Source organism: Coturnix japonica, chromosome 28, assembly GCF_001577835.2.
Source record: "Coturnix japonica isolate 7356 chromosome 28, Coturnix japonica 2.1, whole genome shotgun sequence".
NCBI classification, from domain to species: domain Eukaryota; kingdom Metazoa; phylum Chordata; class Aves; order Galliformes; family Phasianidae; genus Coturnix; species Coturnix japonica.
In genome coordinates, this window is record NC_029543.1 from 1,602,792 (window position 1) to 1,627,203 (window position 24,412).

At 50.1% G+C, this 24,412-nt stretch overlaps 1 protein-coding gene across 3 annotated transcripts; it reads right to left on the minus strand.

The window, feature by feature from the left end:
* Window positions 1–1,045: 1,045 nt before the first annotated feature.
* SH3GL1 (SH3 domain containing GRB2 like 1, endophilin A2) lies at window positions 1,046–23,969 on the minus strand. Of its 3 annotated transcripts, none has more exons than XM_015886590.1 (10): window positions 23,803–23,969; window positions 9,915–9,983; window positions 9,732–9,804; window positions 8,849–8,992; window positions 7,021–7,154; window positions 6,630–6,788; window positions 6,176–6,279; window positions 5,149–5,273; window positions 4,620–4,673; window positions 1,046–3,303 (listed from the first exon to the last, which is right to left on the minus strand). In XM_015886590.1, the coding sequence occupies exons 1-10, from the start codon at window positions 23,845–23,847 to the stop codon at window positions 3,107–3,109; spliced, it is 1,104 nt and encodes a 367-aa protein (XP_015742076.1). In that variant the 5' UTR covers window positions 23,848–23,969; the 3' UTR covers window positions 1,046–3,106. The 3 variants fall into 3 exon arrangements, with proteins under 3 accessions (XP_015742076.1, XP_032296853.1, XP_015742075.1); XM_032440962.1 differs by lacking the exon at window positions 23,803–23,969 and adding an exon at window positions 10,948–11,434; XM_015886589.2 differs by lacking the exons at window positions 4,620–4,673; window positions 23,803–23,969 and adding an exon at window positions 10,948–11,432.
* Window positions 23,970–24,412: the final 443 nt, after the last annotated feature.

Consider the following 24,412-nt stretch of genomic DNA (forward strand, 5'->3'; position numbering starts at 1 on the left):
GGATGGGGTTGAATCTCAGCCTCAATCACAGTGCTGTGATAAAGGCTACGGAGCTAGGCCGGGTTTGAGGCCTCTCCAGCCTGATCGGTACTAGATAGGGGGGGTTCGGTTCGGTTCGGTTCTGCTTTGGGGCTCTGAACCCCATAGAGAATACAGGGAATCAACTCCTAACCTGCACTGCCCCCAAAGCTTGGATATAGGATCCCTATTGGCTGCCCTATAGATGCTCATGGCCCTTGGGAGCTGCTGGGCTGGGCCCTATAAAGCCCAATATAAGGGACATGAGGTATCTATATAAGTGTATGGGGTGTGTGTGTCTGATAGCCCAGCAGAGGGGTAGGAGGTGGGTAAAGGGGTCTGTCCCCATCACAACCCCAAACTGAGACCCCATAACACGGCCCTGGGGTACCCAGGAGCTCTGGGAATGGAGATGGAGCCAAAGAAACCCACAGGATGCCCCACACCTCTGCTGGTACCTCGTCTATCTGTCTGCATTGGGATCTGAAGACTGACATACAGCAGATGGATGTGGGGCTGTGGAGATCCCCAAAGCTTAATCCTGCTCAGCCTCCTTCCTCTGCTCTACACATCCCATGCAGATGCTAAACTGCAGGAGGAAAGGGAAAAAACAAGAAGGATTTCACGTTTAATTGTGGAAGTTAAAGACATCGCAAGCTTATTAAAGCTCCGTGAATATGGAAATGGAATCCACAGGTATCCCCATGCAGATAACAGCAGGGAGCTACAGGTAATGCTGGATGGTGGAAAGGTTGGCTTTGTCCCAGGGCATCATTAACTCCTTAAGTCTGCTCTGAGATGAGCTGCTGGACAAGCAGTGCTGCATCTCATGGGGTGCAGGCAGTGGGATCAGCCACTGAGCACTGCTGGGTCAGTATTGGGTGCCACTCAGATGCACTCAGCCCACCTGGCTCTCCCCCAGCCACAGGCACAGAGCAGGGGGTGGGTTGGATGCTCCTCCAGTGCTGCTCCTCCACATCCCCCACTTCCATCCCAGCCCCTCACATGCACAGAGGGGATGCAGCCATTAGAAAGAAGAAAACACGTAATACTTTTATTCAGAGATACAAGTTGAGATCTGTGGGTTTCCATTTGTTTCTTTGTTTGTTTTCCCCTTTACAAACCATTACAAAAAAAAAAAAAAAAAAAAAAAAGGTCTTGCAAGTTGTCCCCAGCTGACAGACTCATCTCGATCCACCTGAGCAGGAGCCAGCAGTCCTGGGCCATGGCTGCAGCCCCCAGTGGGGTAGGGACAAGGCACTGAGGCCATCAGTCCCTTCAGCCCCCTTTACTTCTGGGAGCTGGGGGAGAAAACCACGTGTGCTCCCACATCCTGCACCAGGAGGGAGGGTCAGGCACCAGTGCCAGATGAGGGTCAGCCCACAGTGTGGCAAGGGACCAGACGTACGTTGACATGCATGGTTAAAAACGTTAAAAAGGTTCTGTGTAAATGTAACAGGAGATGGAGCAGCTGCAGCGTGGGGCTGGCAGGGAGCTTAGGCTTGCACGCATGGCCAAGAGGGTGTTGGTCAAGAAATGCAATGCCAGAGCCCTGCCAAGTGCTGCAGCAGAGATGCCAGGCCCCCAGAACAGGGAAACCATTTTTCTATGAACACTGGAAGAAGCAAGGAATGGATCTCAGAGCTGTGGGTGCAGAAGGCAGTGCCATGCTCCCTCCTCCAGGGGCTGGGGACATGCTGAGCACTGTAGCTCCCAGCCCCATTCCAAAATGTGCATTAGGAAAGAGGCTGGGAGCACCCAGGGCAGCCAGGAGCAGGGCAGAAGGGGGTGCAGAGACATAAATGCCTTTTCCACCTAACACGTTTGCAGGGAGCAGAAGCTGAGAGTCACAGAGCCCAGGGAGCAGCTTCTCCCAATGGGTGGAGATGGCCATGGGGGCTGCCAGAGCAGGGGCGGCAGGAAAGGCACATGAGGATTAACCTGGTCCAAAGCAAGCAGCCCCAGTGAGAAAGCAGAGGGACTGCAGCTCAGCCTCTTGGGGTGCTGATGGGGAGAACAAGCACAGAGCTGGCAGGTGAGAGGATCTTGGTTGGGACCACGCTGCAATCTGCACTGCCTTGCCACGGGCAGGAGCCATCGTCTGCCTCCCTTGTCTGGAGCCAAGTGTTGGACTGGATGATCATTATGGGTCCATTCCAACTTGAGATATTCTCCCATATTCACCCTGGGCTGCAGCCCAGCTGCCCGTTGAGTCACCCCCCAGTTCTGCAGGTAGAGGCTGCAGCAGGAAAAGCCCAAACTTCAGAAGCAGCCCAGCTTAAAAACACTTCCAGGGCAGAACGGAATTGAACCATGCCATGCCATGGAGAGGGCAGAGAACCAGCACCATGAATCAGACATCTCTGCCCATCTCCAGGGAGGGGAAAGACAGCTCAGAGCTCCAAGCAGGGCTCAGCACTGCCCTGAGCTGGTGTAGTGTTCCATCTATGTCATAGTGTTGCTCTGCCCCGTGCTTCCTCCACTGAGCCCCGGCTCTGGGATGCTGAGGAAGCTGAGTCCCTTCCCACAGCAGCTGGGTGTCAGAATGAGCAGGGGCTGTGGGCTGAGGGGAGGTGGGTAGTGTTCAGGGGCAGATGCCCACACCGTGGCTGAAATAGGGACAAAGCTCTCACCCCTCTACAAGGCTCAGGGCTGCTCAGACCCAGCTGACCTGGGGTAACACTCAGCATAAAGGTCATGCACCCCAGCTCTCCGGCACAGCCAACTTGGTTCATATGGATGCTGGACCAAAGGAAAGATAAAAACTGGATAGGGAGAGGCCTACGACCCAGCTTGAACATACAGACTGGGAAGAACCTGGCAGGACTCATAAAGTACCTAAGTTCAAGCACCAGAAGGACAAAATAAAACCAAAAAAGACAAAACATATTCTCCAGGATGGGGCTGCGTGACCCCTCTGGCTTGTTCCCTGGTGGCAAACTCACCCCGAGATGATACAGGAAATGGCCGTGTCTTCTCTCCCCACCTCATTAGAGGGTTGCTAGTGTCAGGACAAACGTGGAATGCAGGCTCGGCCCTGCGCTGTGTGTGGGGGCACGAGTGGAGAGGAACGGGGAGAGATGCCAATTCACTGAGGTAGTGGAACCAGCACTTCCACGTAGTTGAGAGGGAAGAAGCCTGACTGGCCATTGATCATGCCCTCGTACCAGTTTTCATCGATCTGGTTGGTCAGGGTGATGATGTCACCTTCCTTGAAACCCAGCTCACCATCATTCTCGGGTTCGAAGTCGAAGAGTGCCTTGCAGCAGGGCTGGTCCAGGTGAGCTGTGGGGAGAGCATGTACAAGGGGTGAGCTGGCTGCCTACAGCTCAGCCCCAGCCCCACAGCTGGCTGCCAGCCACTCACTCCAGTCCAAGACACCACATGGGGCCATCAGGTCTGCCAGAGCCAGGACTCACACAGCCCCAGTGACATGAGTGAGTACTGGGGGCTCTGCCCTGCCTGGGAGAAGCTGCTTGTTAGCTTTGCCCCCAGGATGGTAAAGCATTAGCAAAGCATTACCATGTGAACTCTTTGATGGGTTTTAGCTCACTAACTCCTCTGCCTTCTTGTTCCAAACATTTCCTTTCATATCTTACTCCCAGAGCCCAGTCCCCATCCCTGTACCTTCCCCGAGCACCCCCCACCCAAATAGGAGAAGAGCAGGCACTAAACTTTGCAGCTGTAGAGATCCTACTGAGAACAGGCTGAGCTAATGCAGACCACCACAGACTCGAGGGCCCCTGTTGATCAGTGCCTGGCATGGCTCTGTGCTAGGGCTCTTCCAAACAGGGCAGGGGGAATGGCAGAACAGGAGGCCCAGCACATCTGGTCTGCTGAACTTCCACAGCACGAGAGGACTCAGCATTAGAAAAGAACTCAGAAAACACCAAAAGCAGCAGCCAAGCAAGTTCCTTTTGGAAACAACTTCTCAAAACGCCAAGCTGGTCCCACAACCACAGCATATAATCCTTTCCAAGCTCCTTAAGCCCTCCTATCCCACTACTGTACCACAAGCCCCTTGCTTGCCCCACTCTGATGCCTCCAAGACAGAGATCCAGCCTGCCCCTGTACCCCAATGAAAGCCCCCGAACCCCTTCGAGTCAACCTGTGGGCCCAGCTTGGGGACTTACCACAAGTCATAACCCATCTGAGACTGCTTACTGCCAGACACCACAAAACCCACATCATGTACCCAAGCACTGCCCGCTCTGTCCCCAGCTTCCAGCTGCAGGGTAGAGGACAGCAGGCAGCAGGAGCAGGACAAATCAAGGCTGGGTGGCTTGTAACAGGAGTGAGGTGGTTGACATTTCATGGTAGATCTCCTGATCTTTGTGTGCCTGGATGTGCCTGCGTGATGGTTACTGCTAAAACTCATCCAGGTGAGCAAAAGCTTTAGGGTAGTAAGTATCAATATAGCATGGTTGGGTTAATTTGGGCCTCAGCAGAGGTGATGTTTAGCTTAGGTGTTCTGCTGGCCGGGCACAGTGGCTCAGCACAGGGGTATTAGTGGCTTCAAGAAGCAGTGTCAAGGAAGGAGGAGCAAGGAGGGGTGGGAAGAGGTGGTCACACATCATGCAGTGCAGTGGGAGGAAACTCACGCATACTCCTGACGGAGGACCGGGACGGCCTGTCGTATCGGAAAGAGGAGGAAGCTGCTTCCAAACAAAAAGAGACATGCTTAAAACAATGTGAACAGGAGTGAGGGGAAGGCAGAGCCCAAAGGGAGGTTCTGTTAGGAGAAACATGGCATCCTGCATGCTGTTAGAAAACCACCTGCCTCGCTGGGACCAGGGAGGGACAAATGCAGCGTGATGGAAGATGGGGAAGGAGAGATGTTTAATTTTTCCTTTCTGCCCTTGCTGTCACTGACTGGGTGCTATCAGTCAGTGACCCAGACTGGAGGCTCTGCTGGGACTTCTCCAAAGTCAAGAAAACAAATGCTATTGGGCCTCAAGAGAAAACAGACTGATTCTAGAGATATTTAAGATGCTTTCAGAGCCACCAGCTTGTGCAGGTACATCCAACACATGAGATACATAACTGTCAGGGAGAGCAGTTCCCCTCCATCCCCAGGACACTGCTCCAGAGACACCTGTGTGCACGCTGACATACATGGGACAACTTTACCTGAGACTCTAGGGGTGGGAGCAAAAGAGAAGCCTCCGTTAGATTGGTCACTCTCTGCAAGGTCATATGCCTCCCTGGGTTTGGGCTTGTATTCCCGCCTGGGACGTGAGGAGGCCTCCCCCATTCTGTCAGAATCAAAAGAAATGTGGGTAAATTAAAGTGAAAACGAGTCGAAGAAGATCAGTGCACATCTTGCTTGTTGGTGTGAATGCTTTGGAGAATTCATGATGCTACCAGAGCTAGAACACAAAGCTTTCCCTCCTATGTCCTCATCTAGGCAAGGCAAACATAACTGAGACCCTGCAACCACAGAGGGATAAATTTCAGTTGCCTCCAACTCAGACCTGCAGCTCAGCTTTCGGAAGATGACACCCCCAGGCTTTGCTGTAGAGGCAGCTCAGGCAACCACTGCTTTCAGGCCAGCAGAGGACACTCGTGCTGCACTTTGAAAGCTCAGGGTGGTAGGATACTCCCAGCTCTTCTCAATTCCAACCAGACACGGCATCCATTCAGTGGCTTCTTCTATGACACAAGAGCAGCAGGGCAGAAATCACCAGGAACTCCAGCTCCCTAACTACAACTGAAGCTAATGGCATGAAGACACTACGCTAATAGGCGACAGGCACATTCAGGTCATGACATCTGATCTATCTGCTCCAGCAGCACGGTTACTTGATCCCAGGTCTGGCTAAAAGATACTTCCTGGTCAAGGCCCAAATTGCAAGGAGCTATGGGCACTGGCATTAAGGGTGCACTGCATATCAACCCTTCTTCTGCCAAATTCAATATCAAGTTCCCTGGGAACTGCACACACCAATTCAGGCATTGCTCAAACCAGCTACCCACGAAGCAAAGACAGACATGTTGTTTTGTATTTTAGAATGTGCCCATCGTTGATCTGAATGAGGTTTGGACCGAAGCTGCAATGACTGCAAGAACTGGCTTTAACACCAGGGGGCAGATTCAGACAAGGAGCCAGGTATTTACAGGGAAGCGCCATGCAGAGCTCATGGCTGTGATAACTCACCTGTGTCTGAGTTTTTCTGCAAGTTCGTCCAGGATCTGCACTGCCTGCCTGTGGTAATCCAGCTGAGCATCCACCAGGGCCGACAGCTGGCTCACCTGCTCAATCTGAGAGAATCACACCAAGACAGGATGAATAGCTTTCCCTTGCTGACAGGAGAATCCCACTAGGGCTGAGATCATACAAGGGAATGCGCACAAGGGGCAGTTTCCTTAAGGAAATGAGGATGAGGTTTGGGATTTCAGATACTAGAGACAAAGCTCCGGCTCAGGCTCAGCAGAACGGAGGCCACTGTCTCCCACCCTCAAGGCTTCCATTCCCCAGCTGGTCAAATCCCTCCCAAGGGTGCTGCATTATCTGGCCAAACTCATTCCCAATGGCACCCTCATGCAGATGGAACACAACCCACCCCCAGCTCTCAGCCCCAGGGGCAGTAAGGAGTCCTCCATGCACTTACATCAGTTTCTAGGAGGTTTTGCATACTGATCTCTGCTATTTCCTTGGACTCTTCAAATTTATCCAGGGCCTGTCGGAGTTCCTCTTCAGGGATTTTTCCCTGTCTCTTCTTTTTGTAATCAAAGTCCAAGCGTCTGCCTTCAAGCTTCCTGAGATGGTGCTGGGAAGAAGACGGTTATGAACAGTAATGAAAAAGAGGAAAGAGCCAGAGACTGGAAGCAACTGAAAGTGCTGGACAGAGAATGCACATTACGTGCAGAGGAATAGAAGTGATACCTGTGCATGTCAACATCGTTTCCCACTGTGATGGAGCAAGTGGTTACATGCACTAATAGCCAAAAGAGGCCAGAATCTACGGAGATGAACAGCAGAGACAACACCGTGGCATTTACCTGGATCTCTTTCAGGTCTTTGTCACACAGGTTCTGGAGGGGATCAATAAAATTTTGTTTGACTTCAATATCCAGCGAGTCCTTCACTTCAGCCAATTGTTTCATAGATTCCCCGACATCAAGCAGCGCATCGCCTTTGAGTGAGAAAAGGAAGGGAAGAGAAAGGGAGGAGGAGAACAGGCCAGCCAGTTAAATAGAGCCAAAGTCTGTGGCAGCTGCATGCAGAGCCATTCTGCCGTGACACCCAGCGTGTGCAAGTTCTGTCACATGTCAAAAACCTCCACGTTTCTATATGGAGCAACTCTCTGAGCTGAGCACAGGGAGTGCTGACTGGTGTGACAGCAGGCAATGGCACGTTGGTGCCAGCTTTGCAGAAGACACTTCACCAACGTGCTTCATTTTTTTCCCCTGAAAACAAGGAACAATCTCTACAAACTACACAGAGGAAAGGAAAGGTGTTTTGTAAACAGCTCTGTTAACTCAGCGAGTCCCTGTGCTACTAATTGGCTGAGCGCTGCTTTAACCTTGCTTGGCCACTGCTGGCAGCAGAAGCTGGGGGCAGAGTACATTTGGCCTGACTGAGCCAGGCCATCCTTTTGGTCAGAGGGTTTTTAAGCCCAGAGCACTCTTGATCAACCTCTCAAGTGTCCCCAGATGTCATCAACAAACCTGCAGCCTTCTATTCATTCTGGACCTCTACCAAGCCAATCTTATCTCTTTTTCCACCGCTTGCTGAATTAGAACTCAGAGTCGCTTATTGAAACCTATTTAGCTTTTCTAAAGCTCCCTCTAATGATGACAGTTAAAACAGACAGCCTGGCTGCAAAGCATTTTTAGTCTTGGCTTTTTATTCCAGTGGAAACCATTTATAGATTAAATTATTCCTGTGCAGCTTTGGCAAACCAATCGTTTCAGCACCACATCAGCACAGGAGACGATGCAAATGAAATGGAGAGTAAAGTGAAACCACCAGTCTGCTGTCCAGGTGGACTTTAGAGGTACTTTAGAGGACTTTAACAGAGTATCTGCAAAAGAATTATTTCAATGGTGCTAACTCTAGATAACCTGTCAAAATAAAAACGCATCAAGTTAAGTGTTTCTGTAAAGAGAGGCTATTAAAGGAAGCCACGTTTGCTATGTCCTTCTAAAAACTTCCTTCCCCTTTGCACTGCAATAATGCTGGTTTCCTGCAAGCCAAGAGAGATACAGAGTTCTGAGTCAGCCAGAGATACCCTCGAGAATTCATCACTCCCACAGAGTAGCCAGAGCTTTGTAATTTTCCTGAAGCAAGAAGGCTCCTCCCTGCGCTGGAAGCCATCAGACAGCTGTGCACTGTATTGGCTCTGTCACATGGGCAGGCTGATGTTTCACTGGATTAAGACTGATGTCATCAAATAGCTTCACACTCCCTTCAGGCCTGCAAGTCACACGTGGCTTGTTTCATGATTATGAGAAGTTACCCCATGAAGAGATTTCTTGGCTACAGAATCCCCATAGCAGAGCTGTATTGTATATTAAAGCACCTTGTCTTGCTCAGTCCAGTCTCCACATCACTACACTCAGTTTTAAAGCACATCAGCACTGAGCTGTGGATTTTACCCTTGGTTTTGGTTTAAGAAATGAGGCACAGCCGCTGCCATGCATTTGCTCTGAGACTGCTATAGATCTGGCACTCGTTACTGGCCTGGACCAAAGGCACATGCTGCTAAGTGATACAAAGGGTCATAGAGCCCTTTAGGAATCCAGAGGAACAGCTTGGAAATTTGGCACCGGACTTTGCTGTCTCATCTGCACGTTCCTGGAGGGAGCAGCCCCACGGGGCACTCACCAAAGTTGGAGTCCTCGCCCAGCTCCCTGCCGTAGCGGATCATGCAATCCCCCAGCAGCCCTTCTGACTGTGGATAGCCTGGGCTCTTCACCTGCCCACGGATCTTCGACATTGTGTTCAGCATGGATAGCTTGGCTCTGGAAGCTGGCAAAGAAACAGCCACAGCCGTGTTTGTAATTGCTTGGACTTGCCAGCAGCTGCTGGTCACTGCCAGCACTTCACTTTTTTTAAGTGACTCCCAAAGCCAAGAAGTGCTATTGTCATAATCTACCAGAAATATCACTTGCTACGAAAAGTAAAGTTTCTTTTCCAAGGCAGCAAACAAATATAGATCCCTACAGCTAACTGGTGAAGGCCAAAGGAGTTTCCCCAGCCCTCCCATAGTCCCTGGAGCATTCTCTGAACAAGCTGCTTGGAAACACACAGGGCAGCAGGCTCTGGAGGTGGTGGTTACAAAGCCAACCGACTCTTCCCAACCCAGAGATTATATTTTTTCTGGACACCCTGGTAAAAATAGGTCCCCTCCAGATCTCTCCTAGATCCAACGTTAAAGATTTGTCTGTTTTATTCACTGTTTGACAGCAACAGCAGTGTCTTTCAGCCCAGAAATACATCACTGGTCGAGATGGCTTTACAATCACAAAGCACCTGTGAGCTAGGGTAGGACCTCATTAGGCTCAGACTATTAGGAAAGCCACAGGAAATGTACAGGACAGCCCAGCATACATCAGGTAAAGGTAGGCAGAATACCTGATAACAAATATGGGCTTGGTGGCACACCTCAAGGTCGTGAAGTTTCTCTCTGAGGTCTCTCTGCACCTTCTGCCTATTTCCCTCTTACCCTCTTTGGGAGGCAAAGGATAGGAGAGGTCCCACCACTCACCTGGGTTTGGCTGCAGGTATTCTATTGTTCTGGCCAGTACTTCTGTAACTGCCTTGCTGGTCACATCCACTTTCTGTAGGAAAACAAGATGATCCAGCAGCAGTGAAGATCAGTTCAGGATTTTGGCAAGGTCACAGAAGGTGACATGGGTGATTTTAGGGATTTCTCCTATCTCTTGCTCACCTTTTCCATTTCCCTGAAGTCATCGTCAAGTTTGGTCCCTTCTGCCCCTCCAACCTTTTCACTGACAAGCTGCAGAAAAAGAACAAGGCAGGAAGAATCAGGCATGGTAGTGGCTGTTTACCTCATGCAGAGAGGTATAGAGTCCTGGGGATGGAAAGAGAACAGGGGTGGTCCAGACAGCGCCTGCAAGAGAAAGGAGGCAGTAGGAACAGCCCAAAGCATGGTAACAACACGTGGCTCTTTGCTAACACTGTCCCATTAAACAATCTAAATGTCCCCTACCCTCCCAAGGCACCACAGCTGAACCTTCAGACATAGGCAGGATATTCCCCACCTGGCAGAAGCTACAAAGCTCTTTAAATTCATAAGCACAGCTCCAACTCCAACGCTTGCTGGGAAAAGCAAGCAACAGCATTGTCTCTCAACTTTAATTTCACACAAGGCAAAATGCAAGTAAACAGGGAATTAAGATACTCTGCTTGCAGCAGCCAGTACAAGAACTAAGCTCAGAAAGAACCACTCAAAGCCTTAAACCACAACTCCTTGCAATCCAGATGGTGAGAGCTTAGGATCTAGGGCTCTGTATTTCAAGATTTTTTTAAAGAGAAGGATAAAGAGATTTACAGAAGCTACAGGAAAACGTTCAGATCCAATTATCAAGGTATCTCTGACGTCTGTTCTAAAACAAAGTGAACACGAGATGTTTGACACAGCTGGAAAGGCAGGGTTGCTTTTGGCTATCTGCATGAAGGGCTTATCGGCTTGCTTCAAAATGCCATTTAGTGTAAGAAAAGACTTCTTCCCAAAGCTTCACCATTCGCCTTCCTGAGCTCAAAGACGTGTGTCAAAAGTGCTTTATTAAATCCAACTGAAGAAGTGTCCTTCCATGCAACCCAAATGGAGGGGGATATCTCCTGCCCTGTTCCCTCGTGGCAAGGCAACACCTGGGGTTCAATAGACTGGCCAGAGCTACCTGCAACACATCCACAAGCAACTGCCAGGCCCCAAAATGGGTCCGTGCACACTAAATTACCTCCACAGATATCAAAAGTGGTCTAGGAAATGGCTGCTGCCTCCCAAGCTCTTGATGCCCGCCACAGGCCATTGCCAGGATTCCTCGTGCTTGTAGTCAAAACTCCAGCTCTGGACAAACAATGAAGGTTTGTTTACTTCAACATCAAATACCTGATTTTATCAAGTCTTTCTTCCTGTGGTGCCCATGGGGACTCAGTGGTTCCTTAGTTGTTAGAGGACAAGGAGAAAAAAAAACTCTTTAGGCAAACATCCAGTTCCAAATGCACTTAGAGATACCCCATAAGGTCCGTGTGACTGCACTCACTGGGCAGTGCTTAGTTCCAAAATCAAATGATGAGCTGCAAACCAAGGTGTTGGGCTGAGCACTGACTGCTATGGCTGATATGCTCCTCGTGCCTCAGTGGATGGATATCTGCAGCTGCTCAGAGCTTCAAGGCACGCAGACATTACAGGGAAGAGGCTTAGAGAGCAGACAGCTCTTCTGAATGACAGCTCTGCACTGAGCAACAGTAGCATAAATCATCCCAAGGCCAAAATATCCTTTTAGAGCAAGAGTTTGAAAGAACTGAGATAGAAGGCAGCAGCCTTTCAGGGCCTCACTTCACCTGGGCAAGGGCTTTTTTCTCTTTCTGGGGACCTCAGATGTTTCACAAAGAGATCGCTGTGGTTCCTCTGGGCATTTAAACACTGGGGTCAGTGCTCTCCAGGTTCATCCAGCCCAGCTCTCAACTCTGGATTTCATTTTCAGATGGATGCCCAGATGGATCTTCACACATCCCTCTGTGTGTGCAGCCTCACAGTGGTCCATGCACAGCCCTCCTGACCTCACCAGCTTTCTTTCCAGCACCTGAAAGAACATGGGAAGTGCAGGACTATGGATTCAGAGTGTGCCAGGAGGCAATAGGGGCTCCAAGGGGTGTTATCACTGCAGAGCTGCCTGCAGATGGGCAAACAACCAAAACTTGAATTCTTGCTTTTTTTGGATCTTTGCTCTGTGCTTGGGGTGCCAGCACACACTTCTGCCTGCCAGCTCTGAGCTGGGGAAGTACACATTCCTCTATGGAGCAGGGAAAATAAACCACAAAGCGGTTGCTCTGCTTTCCAGACCCTGTGTGGGCACTCACTCCCAGCTGCCACCACCCACTCTTGTGCTTCTATGCCAAAAGACAGCTCGCTATGCAGCCTCCATGACCAGAAAGGGGCTTCTACACAGCCCAGAGCAGCACCTCCAGAAAGATCCTTCCCTCTGCAATAAACCTGAGAAGAGTACAATTAAGTGGAGTAATTCCATCCCTGCTTTTCTCCACCCACCCACAGATTGGCAGCCCAGAAAGCTGCAAATACTGCCTCTGATGGGGAGCTCTGCCATAATCAGGGACTGCATGCCATGTTGTACACGGTGATCACCACAGTGATTTTGGAGGCTTAGCACTCTCTCAGAGAGCACAGAGATGTGAAGGAGGAAAATTCGCTTGCAGGCTAATTTAATCCTCCTTTTGACATCCAAGAAATGCTACTGGTGCCCTGCTGTGAAGGAAGAATAAGACTGAGGTTTTCTCCCTGCTGGCTCTAATTAAGCTACGAGGCTTCATCTCAGGAGGAAAGAAGGAGGGACTGTGTGCCATCTCCATTCCAACAGTCCCAAATCTGCCAGGCAAGAGGACAAACTAATGCAAGTTCCCTCCTTTGCCAGCAAGGATGTGAGCCAGGGACATGGCCAGCTTAATGTTAGCCCACAGCCGTCCCTACTGGAGAAGGGATCTGATCAGTACTAATCAATATCCAAGGGGAAGGGGTCAGAAGGATGGGCTCAGGCTACGTTTGGTGGTGCCCAGTGACAATACAAGGGACACCCAGGAGAGGGCATAAAGCAAAATGCTAAGCCTACATGAGACAGTGCTGCAGCTCAGTGTGATAGAAGCAGGACACAGTGGAAGTGCAAAAGCCCTCGGCTGCACTGCACAGCAGCAAAAGCTGTGTGCTTCCTAGAGCAAATATTAGCACAAGGCGATACGGTTGGGTGTCACAGATCAAAGAGATAAAACAGCTTCAAAACAGGATGGCTGTTTACCTGGCACTGTAACCACCAATATGTAGGGTCAGAAAAAGGGATGAAGCAGACGGTGCACAAATAGTCCAGCAGAGAAGCAACACCTGTGTATAATTAAAGGTTGCTGGCAGTAAAAATATGGCACAGACGGCTCTGACCTGAGCTCAGGGCGTAGGGAGGTGTGGTGACTGCAAGTCCTGTTGGACGGCTCTGGTTCTGTGCCAGGGTGCAGTGATGGATCCCACCCAGCAAACACGTCCACAGCACAGCACACATCTTCTGCCTTGTCGGTCTCTTTGCTCCTGACTGTATTTTGCAGCCTCATTTTAATAAGGATCGATTCACAGGGGCTTCCTTTGTAGAGTCACGGGAAGTCAAGCTATCACACTTACCTTTGGCGTTCCAATGCTACTGAAGGGCTGTGCATAGTAGAAGATGTTCAGAAATGAAAGCCCTTTTGTTAGCTAACTACTGCAACAGGAGCCTGGCAACAGGGAGAGGAAGGAATGATCTGGGTATGCTAAAGGATAAGAAAGACAGGATGAAAAAGGGCTTCTCTTATAGCAGAGAGTGGGAGAGAAACATAACCCCAGGGACGAGGGAGGGCTGCACACAAAATCCATGCACCCCTCCTCATCCTCACCAGCCTCTTCCAAGCCCACCACTCCTTCATCCAACCTACACAACTGCTCTTCAACCCCAGGATGAGCTTGTGGTAAATAACTAACAATCCAACAATGCTCTCGTCATTTGGTGCACCCTTACATAAACCCGATGAATCAGACAGGCCTAGCAGGCATCTGGTGCTGCCCACGCCATCACTGAAACCTAAACAGATCTCAGTGGCATTAAGTAGGACCCCGGCACACCCACTCCAAAGCTGCACTTCCCTCATTGCAGGCTGCAGCACCACCCCTTTAACATTCCTGCAAAGAGATGGTGACATGAGGCTGTACCCAGTGCACCTCTCTGCACAGCAGGTGCCTGTGGATGTATTTAGGAATACAGAGCATCGAGGTATTTTGCAAGCAACAGATGTGGACCTTCCCAGAGTCAACAAGAGGCAGCTCAGAGCAATGGGATGTACACTGCAGCCTTGTTGCATCACACCCAGCCATTGCTGGTGACAGAGGAAGGCCAGATGTGTAGAAAAAAAGTGGAAATCAATGTACGGTACAATCACCAAACATGAAAATAGAGGCAAAACCAAGTGGGGAGATGTCACCATCCAAACCTTCTGCAGCTGAGGAGTGCTGGTTGGTGAAGCTCCTCCATCTCAAGATCCTGCAGAGGGCAGATGTGCAGCATTGGTCCTAAAGGTGAGCAAGTCTTTGGCTGCCCAGCCTGTGGATACCAGAGGCTGAGGTCAGTGCTATGCCAATAAGCAACTTCTGCACAGGGACCTCACACATCCCAGTCTCACACACTGCTCTTCAACCTTCAGGTAGGACATAACTTCCTCAAACAAGCACAATGTGGAAAAAAAAAACCAAAACCACACTATTTTTTCTTTTAAAACTTGCATTTTTTTTCCCCTTAGCAAACAGCCAGCGCTATTTATAACGTATCAAACATATGCAATCAAAGCATTCAAAGCAGTTGCCCACACTATAATGAAAACATTATCCTTCCCAATAGTGACGTGCCAAAGCCCTCTCCCTCCTCCCTGCCACCCTCCCAGCGTCGAGCCTCAGCAGAAAGTGCCCTTTTGAGAAATAAAAACCACAGACAAGCAAACAGACGAGCAGCTCTGCCCTGATTGCCTGCGTTTGAAAAGAGCAAGTTCAGTGGAAAAAAAAAAAAAAGAAAACAGCCCATAAAGTAACTAAAAAGGTGCTGTACGTGTTTGGAATCCCAAAGGCTTTAGTGCAACACAAAAAACCTGGTAGAGAGATGTAGTTAAAGGGAAACACAGCTGTAAGTGCTGGGATTGCTGGTGCAATCTCTGCTCCAGCACCTGGGATATACCCGTGCTGTCTCTAAGCTCTCATGACAGAGAAGCTCTCTAAGCAGAGAAGAGGAAAGAGAATGAGAGGAAGTGATTTGCCTACTGTCAAGAACAGGTTAGCAGCAGTTTGGCTGCAGAAGGGCAGATCAGAGGAAGGCAAACAGCAGGAGAAGCTCTCACCTCCCTGCCCCTCCGTGTGAGTCACTGCTGCTGGCTCCTAACATCAGTCCTGCTATTCATCTCACTTCTTTGGGCATATGGACCTGACAGTTCCACCTGCCACTTACCTCATCCCATCTCTCTACTCACATAAATGTTTTCACTCTGGTAACCAGCCTTCAAGCTTTTGCTGGGCTTTCTTGCCTTTACTGTTCTTTTAGAGGAAGAGCTGCTCCCTCCTGAGATCGAGCATCAGCCATGAACCTGTGCAAACACATACAGAGGTTCCCCTGCTGTCTTCTGCCCTGTCCTCTTTCCTTCCCTTTCCCTTTCTCTCCTTCCCTAGCAAAATGCCTTCAAAGTGACCTCAGGTTGTAATCTTATCATATAGGAACCACAAGGAAAGAGCTGTCATAGGCAAAGACAGCTTTCTAGGGAGCCACCTGTCAAGTCACCTACTCAAAGCATTATTGAATGACTCATCTCCATCCAGATGGGCTTAGAGGAATGAGGACAGCATGAATTAGGAAACGTAACTTAAGCAGGAGCCAGAAGGTCTCACTCGCAGAGCTAAGGCCAGTGCAATGCAACCACTGCCCATTTGCTCAGGGAATTCATCCTTTCATTTTCTGTACCTGGATGACAGTGTTTGAGTCCTAGATTGTACAAGGGCCACGTTGCTGCCCTGAGAACAGATTGGTAACAGAGAGGAGAAGTTTCACTCCTTACCTCTTGCTCTGGGTGACACTTGCCATAGGCTTACCACATGAAAGCAGGCACCTCCCAAGAGTCAGCAACGAGGCCTTGCATCACATTTTCTCCTGTTATTAGCTACTTCTTGCATGCTTTATACCAAATGAGACGTGGTTTCTACTCAGCTAGAATTAATAAAAACTGGGTCAAGCAAACAAGCGAAAACAAAACCACGGGGAAAAACAGCAGCAATTCTCCCCTGTGCAACTCATCCCCTTGCCCACCTGCCACGGCTACAGTAAAATGAAGGGAAATGGGGAATATTTGCCTTGCGTTCAGATTTCCGGCCCAACCTCCCCACATCCCATCTCCCAAAGCCTTTGTTAATCACTGCCTGACTTCTCTGAAGTTGCTGAGCAATCACTTCCCAGCAGCTCCATCAGAGCTCTGACGTAGGGGGCAAAGACAAGCAAGAGACTGCTGCCATTTGGCACTCAGAGATGCTCAGTAGATAGGGCTAAAAAGAGAGTCCAAAGTGCTGAAGTGCCTCCTGGAGTTTGCTTTTCATCTCTATTGTGAGCCAGCAGCAAAGTCCTGATGATGCCAAAGCAGAGCAACCAGCAGCCTGGCTGTGCTGCTGCCAGGGATCTCAGGATTTCATGAAAAGCAACGGAAAGAAGGAGAAGGAAGGTTTATGAAAGAAGGAGAAGGAGGGTTTATGACACCCGGAGGTCCCAAACACAACAGATGTGAGGCAGCTTGCTGGAAGGGCTCTCAAGAAGTAGACAGGATTTCTGCTCCAGTGAAAATCGAGACACAAGAAAAATAGCACCCCAGGGCACAGGGCAGTGAATGGTATCATCAAGCAAAAGCCTCCAATACAACAGAGCCCAAAGAATGTCACAGGGCTGGGAATGGGGCTACAGAGGGTCAGCCCCAGGTCTGCAGTGTGATGAATGAGCCCAAGCCATGCTGATGGGACATGCTGAGCAATGAGGTAAGTGGGTTCAGAGACCTGCGTGCAGGTTCAGATGGTGACTGTGTTAATTAGGACTGAGGTGAATCAGCAGTCAGGTTCATGGACAGACCAGATCCAAAAAGGGTGGTGAAAAGACTTCAGCAGCAGCTCAGATCTGTACAAGGGAAGGTAGTAATCCCCCTTCCTAATTGTAAGGGGAGCAGAGGAGGACACGTGCGGAGTCCCCTCCTTAACACAGGCAGCGATGGCCAAATGGGAACTACAGCTATCACAGTGTACACAAACATCAAAGAGGGAGAGAAATAATTCAGAAATTCATACACACACGTTTTCCTTTGTTAACGTGAATAGTAGGAAAGGCTTGGTTATCACAGCCCAGCACAGCATCCTAAGGAAAAGGAGAGGGGGAGTGACATCTGTAAGGCTGCGGGGAGCCAGCAGAGCCAGGTCAGGCTCCTGCAGTTTGCTTTCACTCTGCAGATGACACTTTCAATGCACCACTTCAGCCTTTCTGCCTTGAAGCCAGAGAAGCAGGTGTATCAGAAACCCCTATTGCATTACCCCGTTCAAGCACAGTGCAGATTCCCTTGCTCTTGGAAACGCATGCGATGCAATTAGGAGCTTTGTTACGTATGAGAAAGGCTCCAGCAACATCTGGTGCTGCAGATTTGTGCCTGCCCAGTGCCCAACAGAAGCACGTGTGCAGCCACACGTCAGCACCAAATGTAGTGCTTGCTAAATGCTCCACCACTTCAGTACATAGTGAAGATGAGGGGGAAAAAATCCTTCTGGTAAGAGCAGCACCTCTGTACTCAGTGGATTTGCTTTGTGGGTGGGTGATGATGGCACAGGCTGGGATGAGCACGGCATCTAGGCTCTATGCCTTCACCAGGAGGAGCAGAGGGGCAGGTCCTGACCCCCCAGCTCCAGGTGGAAGCCATGCTGCTGCTGGAGGGGATCCAGGGAGCTGCTTGCTTACAGCTCCAGCCTGGATGGCTGCCGCCATGCAGCCCTGGCCGCCCAGCACGGCTGCTTCCTGTCAACAGGAACCTGAAAGTGATGGGGTTGCAGTTTAAAGGGGATGGGTGGGGTGAGGTGGAAGAGGAAACCTTCCTTTCTGAAAAAAAAAATAAAATAAAATAATAATATATATATTACTTTTACGCAGGGAGAGGCCAAGGGGTGTGTGTGAAACTTGCACTAAGCCATGTCACACAGCCAGTCATTATAAGAGAAGTAATGTGAGTGGGGAGCACGGGTCCTTCCCTTTCTGTCCCAGCTCTGCACAGATTCACTCACCTGCCCCCAGCTCAGGGCCAGGGATGCAGCATGACAGCGAGGGGACACAGCTCAGCAGGGAGCAGATCTGCATCATGACATGCAAGTCACCCCTGCAGACAAACAAGAGCAGAGCAGCTCCCTGCGTGCTCCATCTTTGGGCCCCAATTTCATCACTCACACTCAGGATTTGACCAGCAAAGAGGCACAGCAGCAAGCAAACCAGCACAGCAGCACTCTGCACGGGGCTCTTATGAAACAGCATTAATGTCCAGATGCATCAGTGCTTTTCCATGTGAATGATGTTACAAACCCAAGGCCTTCTAAATTATGGATTTACTTTATTTCTGGGTGGAAGGGTTTTTGTTCTTCATTTCCAGTAGTTTGGCACCTTGCTTGGCAGTGGCACATACTGTACACATCAAGTGGGTGAAGCACAAGTTGCCATGAGACTCAGGGACTATGGAAGGGCAAAGATGAGGCCAGTGTTCAGCACTCTTCCCAGCCCCCCCATAAACCTATAAATGAGCATGGATACCCGCACAGAGGGGCACAGACAGAACCTCTTCCCTTCAGCATACACCAGCTTCTGCATGAAGCTACAGCCCCCCCCAGGCACACAGAGCCTGCAGCTGTGATTCATTTTTACATGAGTGTTTCTGCATCTCAAACGAGGTGAATTGCTCTACTCCTGCAGCAGCACCTCCATGCTATGGGTCCACATCCCTCCGGGTCTGCTGGATAGGGCTGTGAGTCCTGGCGTATGAGGGAGAGACAGAACAACAAATGTGCTAAAGGAATAAGTCAGCTTTTACAGGGCAGGCTGCCTGATCTCATCCCCATTTTGCTCTTTCCCAGGAGGAAAGTGTTGGCAGGGCGAAGCAGGAGGAAGGATTTCCTTCCACTGCATCCAGCAACACCACCCCCTCAGCTCTGTCTTACACTTTCAATACTTCACCCTCAAATTAACCCGTTAGAACAGTTAGACAAATAGGTAATTTTAGACAGGGTGAAGTGACGATGAGGAATCAGCATCCCTGGTGCCACACGATTCCCCCACAGCTCTGAATCATGCATCCTCCCTGTGTCCCAGATTCTCCAGCTGTAAACATGGGATAACAGAGCTCTGTTTAACATGAGAAATGAGGAGGGAAGCACAGCGAGCAGGGTATGGAGGAGACAGAGCTTTCCACCTCTGCTTTCTGTCTTTGCCTTTCAAGAATCGGAGCTTTCATTATGGTGAGAGCCTAAAAGCTGTGAAAACAATCCTAAAAGGGTGAGAAAAGCCAAGTCAATATAACTGATGCAATGAACCATCCCCTACCTGCACCTCCAGACAGGCTGGACAACACTGAGAAAAGCTGAGAACTGGTGTGTTCGTGAGGCTATTCTGCCAATGATTAACCAGCAGAACAATGCTGCCATGCCAAGTATTTCATCAATGACTAATCAAGCAAGAAAGGAAGGAAATTACTATTACAATATCCTGCACATGGTCTTTTTAGCTAGATGTAGCAGCAGGCATTATACCAGCATTCTGTTGTTACAGTGAGAACAGGGAGAGGCACTTATGTTCCCTGAGTCCCATTCACTCTCAGGTTTGCTGTGAGCATATTACCTGCATTCTGCTCCACATCAGCACCTGCCATACATGGTCTTGCACAGAAGTGTCAATGAAACACTGGGCTCCAGTGGGTGAGGATGACAGGAGCACACTGGCTGGCTGCAGAACACAGCTTGCTCTGCATTGCTGGCTGGCACTCTGAGCACCCAGCATCATGCTGTGCTTGAGCAAATCCACCTTTCCTCAGCCCTGTGACTCAGGAGCAGGTGAATACCCAAAGAAACTTGGGAGGTTGCAGAGGACTCCAGCCTGGGTTAATATTAATAGAGGAAAACTTGAGTGCCATGGGAGGGATGATAAGGCTGGCAGGACAGGGCAAATCCCTCAGCTTGCTGGTTTAAGTTCATATTTTCAGATAAGGCATTCAGACATCACACCTGAAGCTCTTGCAATGGCTGTCTTGAGCTCCAGGTGTGGAAGCATTTAACAGTGCAGGAACAACTTCCATCTGAAAGCAGGCACAACTCAAAACGTCTGCAGCAAGACAGGGCACCAACAGGCCAGGGAAATGGGCCTCTGTGGGTTTTGTTTTCGGCATAAAAGGTTATCCTGCATGCTGAGCAACCCATTTCCCTTCCAGCAAGAGACCCTGAACTGTACAGCACATCTGTGACACTCAGAGCGGCCCAGCTGCAAACAGAGCAAAGGAAATGAGTGGAGAGCTATCTCCTGCCTGGGGGAGAAAGGCTCAGAGTGCTAGAAGGACTGGCTTAACTATAAAAAGAAAAAGGGAACTGTTAAAAGGTATAATGTGGGAAACAGGAGAGGGGAAGAAGAACATCCGAAACTACAGCACAAAGCCACAACAGAAAGAACTTCACCCAAAGGGAACTAAAGGAAATCTCACTCCGGACCAGACAAGAGGAAGAAAGAGAAAATAAGAGCAATGCCATCCCTCTCCTGGTCCCTATGTAGTCCCTGTGCTGTGTGTTCAGGCCAGGCTCATGTCTCAGGCCTTTATGCACAGCTGATTCTTCACCCATTGCTCGGGACAGTGAGCACGTACTGCAGACATACAGGGTGTAGGAACAACTTTGTTCCTGGAGTGAAATGACTGTCATGGGCCAAAGAGCACAACCCAGGCCCTCAGATCAGTCACATTCAAAGATATCTTCAAGAGCCCTGAGAGCAATCATCAAACTCAGGAAAAAAAGTGTGTATTTGAAGGGCTTTCCCTCTGAGAAAACAGCTTTTGTCTCCTGCACACAGAGGGGGAGGCTGCTGCTCTTTGTCTTGGGCCAGGACTCTCTGTTCTCATTTTGAACACCCTGGGAAGGGAAAAGGATGTTATCCTATAGCAATGAGGCTGCTGTGCTGCCCTACACGCTGCAGCTTTTGGCATGGTCACAGAGTGCAGCCATGGCAGATTGCAAGCAGAAGGGTGGCTGGCAAGCAGCTCCTCAGGCACAGCAGGCACAAGAATTCGTACGCTGGTCTGGTTATTGAGCCTGAGCAGGACAAGCAAGGTTTGGGTTTGGTCTGCTCAGAGCACACACATCCCATTCAATGTGACAATGGCACTGAGGGCTGTGTGAGGCAAAAAAGCAACGCCACTCACCCACCTGGATTGAATCCAACCCCATGCTGAGCCATCAGGGCAAGCTGCTGATCGATGGGAGCACAAAACCACGTTTCATGTCAGTGCAAAGGCCTCGTTACACATAGAATGAATGGCAGCAGTTGGGGACAGGGCTATCTGGCAGAGGGAGGGGACACGTTCACCAGTGCCACATCACAGCACAAGTGCCTCCACCCTAGGGCTTGTCCCTTAATGGCAGATAACACACCTGACGCAGGCAGCACTGTATGCTGTTCTGTATGAGAGCAGCAAGGAACCCTCACATACACTCATCTGGCATTGGGTTCACCAAGGAACAGCACAGACGTATTTCTACGCCCTGCTTATGCACAAAGTGTATCAAATGACTGAGGTTAACAGCAAGTCTTGCAGATATTAAATCTTCCACTTCAGGTCTTAAATTGGTTTGTATTAATAGAAAACAGTGCAAGTGAAGCCACCTCTGCACCAGAAGGTTCCTGCATCTCCCTGCATACCTGAGAGTCCAGCAATGGACCACAGTGATGACAGCCTCCCATGCTGCACCCAGCTGATGCTGCTGGAGCTCCAAGCTGTTCATTTAGTTGCTTCTCCCCCTCGGGAGAACATTTTCTAAAGGTTGGTTTTATTTTTATACTGTCTTTTTTTTTCTCCCTTCTCTCCAGAGGAACATTTTGCTGTGAACTAGCAAAACCTGTTCTGGATGCAAAGGCTCACGTCTTGCAGCATTGCAAGCATGGCTTTTTGCAGGGTAATGTAGGTTCTCTATTGCATATGGGTATGAGACAGAAGCCAATGCCCAGCTCTATCCCCATACCCGGGGCTGAAGGGCCCAGCATGCTTCAGTCCTGGCTGTGCTCTTCTTCAATTAATAACAGAAGTGGAACAAAACACAGCGTTTTAGGAAAGATCTTCCACATGTTTGGCTTTGGCAGCATTTAATACCTTAACGAGAGCCAAAAAATAGCTAATCCTCCTCCTGCTTCAGCCAAGGAGCGGTTGAAGAGTGGGACCAGGGGAGGGAAAGGGAAGAAGGGTGAAAAGGGAAAAGAGAGGAGAACACAGAGAAAGGGCAGAGCTAGAACCAGTCACTCCTGTTTCCAAAGAACCTCTGCAATGTGGTTGCCTTCCTATATTCCAGCCACTGGAACCATGAAGGCAGCAGCAGGATCCATCCTATGACTGTGCTAGAACACATATGAATTCACTTCAATTTACAGTAATTCCCCCCAGAAAAGTTTCATCAGATGTTTTAGGAAGATGCATCCAAGCTTTGGAAACACGTTACTTCTGACTCATCCATGTGCTTTCACCTCTAATTGCCCTGCTAGAACAACACTGCGCATCTGTGCTAATAAAGTCTTCCTACCATTCCTTTTCAGCACAACCTTCCCCCCATGGAAGTCATAAGAGATGAAGGAATGATGCAGAGATTTGTTTTCCTGTTGTAATAAAGGGGGTGGGGAATGACTTGAGGAATGTATTACTTTGCTGCTTAAGCAAAAGGCTTTTACATAAACACAGCCAAGAAAGGAACCAATGCACGTAGCAATACACAGACTGAGCTTTAGAAGGGTTTAAACTATGGGAAGTCGAGCCCGTTGGTGGATCTAAGGGATATTAACCTGCCTTTAATTGGAAACAGCGGCACAAAGGCAGTGATGGGGTGACCCATAACAGTGCTCCTAATGAGGGTGTGCTATTAAATCCAATTCTGTCCCAAAAATACATGGAAAAAAAGCTGTGCTTCTGCCTTGCTGAGCACAAAACCCTTCTCCAAACCAGATGCCATCACAGCAATGGGAACTTCCCAATGCCACAGGAGAGTGGTCCATGGGGAACATCACCCTGCAGGCTGCTTTTAATGCAACTTCTCTCCCATTCCCCTTTAACACACAGCTCCTAAAATCCCACTGTGTTCATTGATGGCCATAAATGAACCCGCATTGATCTCTGTATTGCTATGCTGGAGCCAAGTCCCTTTTGGTGACCTGGATGGAGGGTTGTGCTACCCAGCTCTGTGCTTATATCACAACACTGATAGCATACAGAGCTCCAACAGTGCCTTATATCCATCATAGAAGAGATGGAGGGCACCTAATGGCAACAGAGGGGCTGAACCAGGGGTGCCTCATATCCATCATAGAAGAGATAGAGGGTACATAATGGCAATGGAGGGGTTGAACCAGGGGTGACTCGTATCCATCATAGAGGAAATGGAGGGTCCCTAATGGCAATGGAGGGGTTGAACCAGGAGTGCTGTGACCCACTGCCACAACAGTGTGGGATCAGTTCCCATATCGGGGATGGCAATGGAGCCCATAGCGACCAACGGGAGCTGTGTGAGGCTTTGGCCAAGGGATGGGCGCCGGTAACGGGATGGGCAAGCAGCACAGACCGGGAGGGGGCACCGGGGGTGTCCCAAGGCAGAACATAAGGACACAAGGGGAGCAATGGCTTGTTAACACGGGGATACCGGACGGAGAACGGCGATACGGAGGGGGATAACGAACCCCCGGTAACACCGAGAGCGGAGGGATATCACGGAGGGCGCGGTGCCTCACCTGGCTGGCTTTGTAGAACTGCTTCTTCAGCCCCGCCACCGACATGCTGCCTGCAGGACCGGGTGGGGGCGGTGACACTCGGCAAACACGGAGCCCACCCGCTGCCCGTTCGGCCGCTGCCGCCGCCGCCGTTTCCGCCCAGTCGCCGCCGCCAGGAAGCGGCACGGCCCGCCCCGCCCCTAAGAGACAGCACAGCGCCCCCTGGCGGCCTGGCGGAGCGCCCCCTAGCGGCAGAGCATAGCGCCCCCTAGCGGCCTGGCGGAGCGCCACCGCGGTGCCGTTGCTGTCTATGGGTGGGAGGTGAATGGAGCGGGCGCTAGGGAGAGCGGCCTACAATCCCAGCAGCCTTTATACTAGTTCTTCCTACTAACTAGGCCTCTCGTTGGCCACACGGCCGCCATTTTGCGCACTGTCTCGGCCCACTCATTGAGTTAGTGCGCTGAGAGGCCCCAGCCCTACGTTACTAGAGAAATACTGCTTTGATCTGCATAGAGCTGCTCCGCCATCACTGCTGCCCCACAGCAGCACGACCTCAGGCCTAAGGGTGAGGGAGCTTTTATGCTCCTCCTGCCTTCTATTTTCTCCAATCAGCGCATCCAGCGAGCGAGAG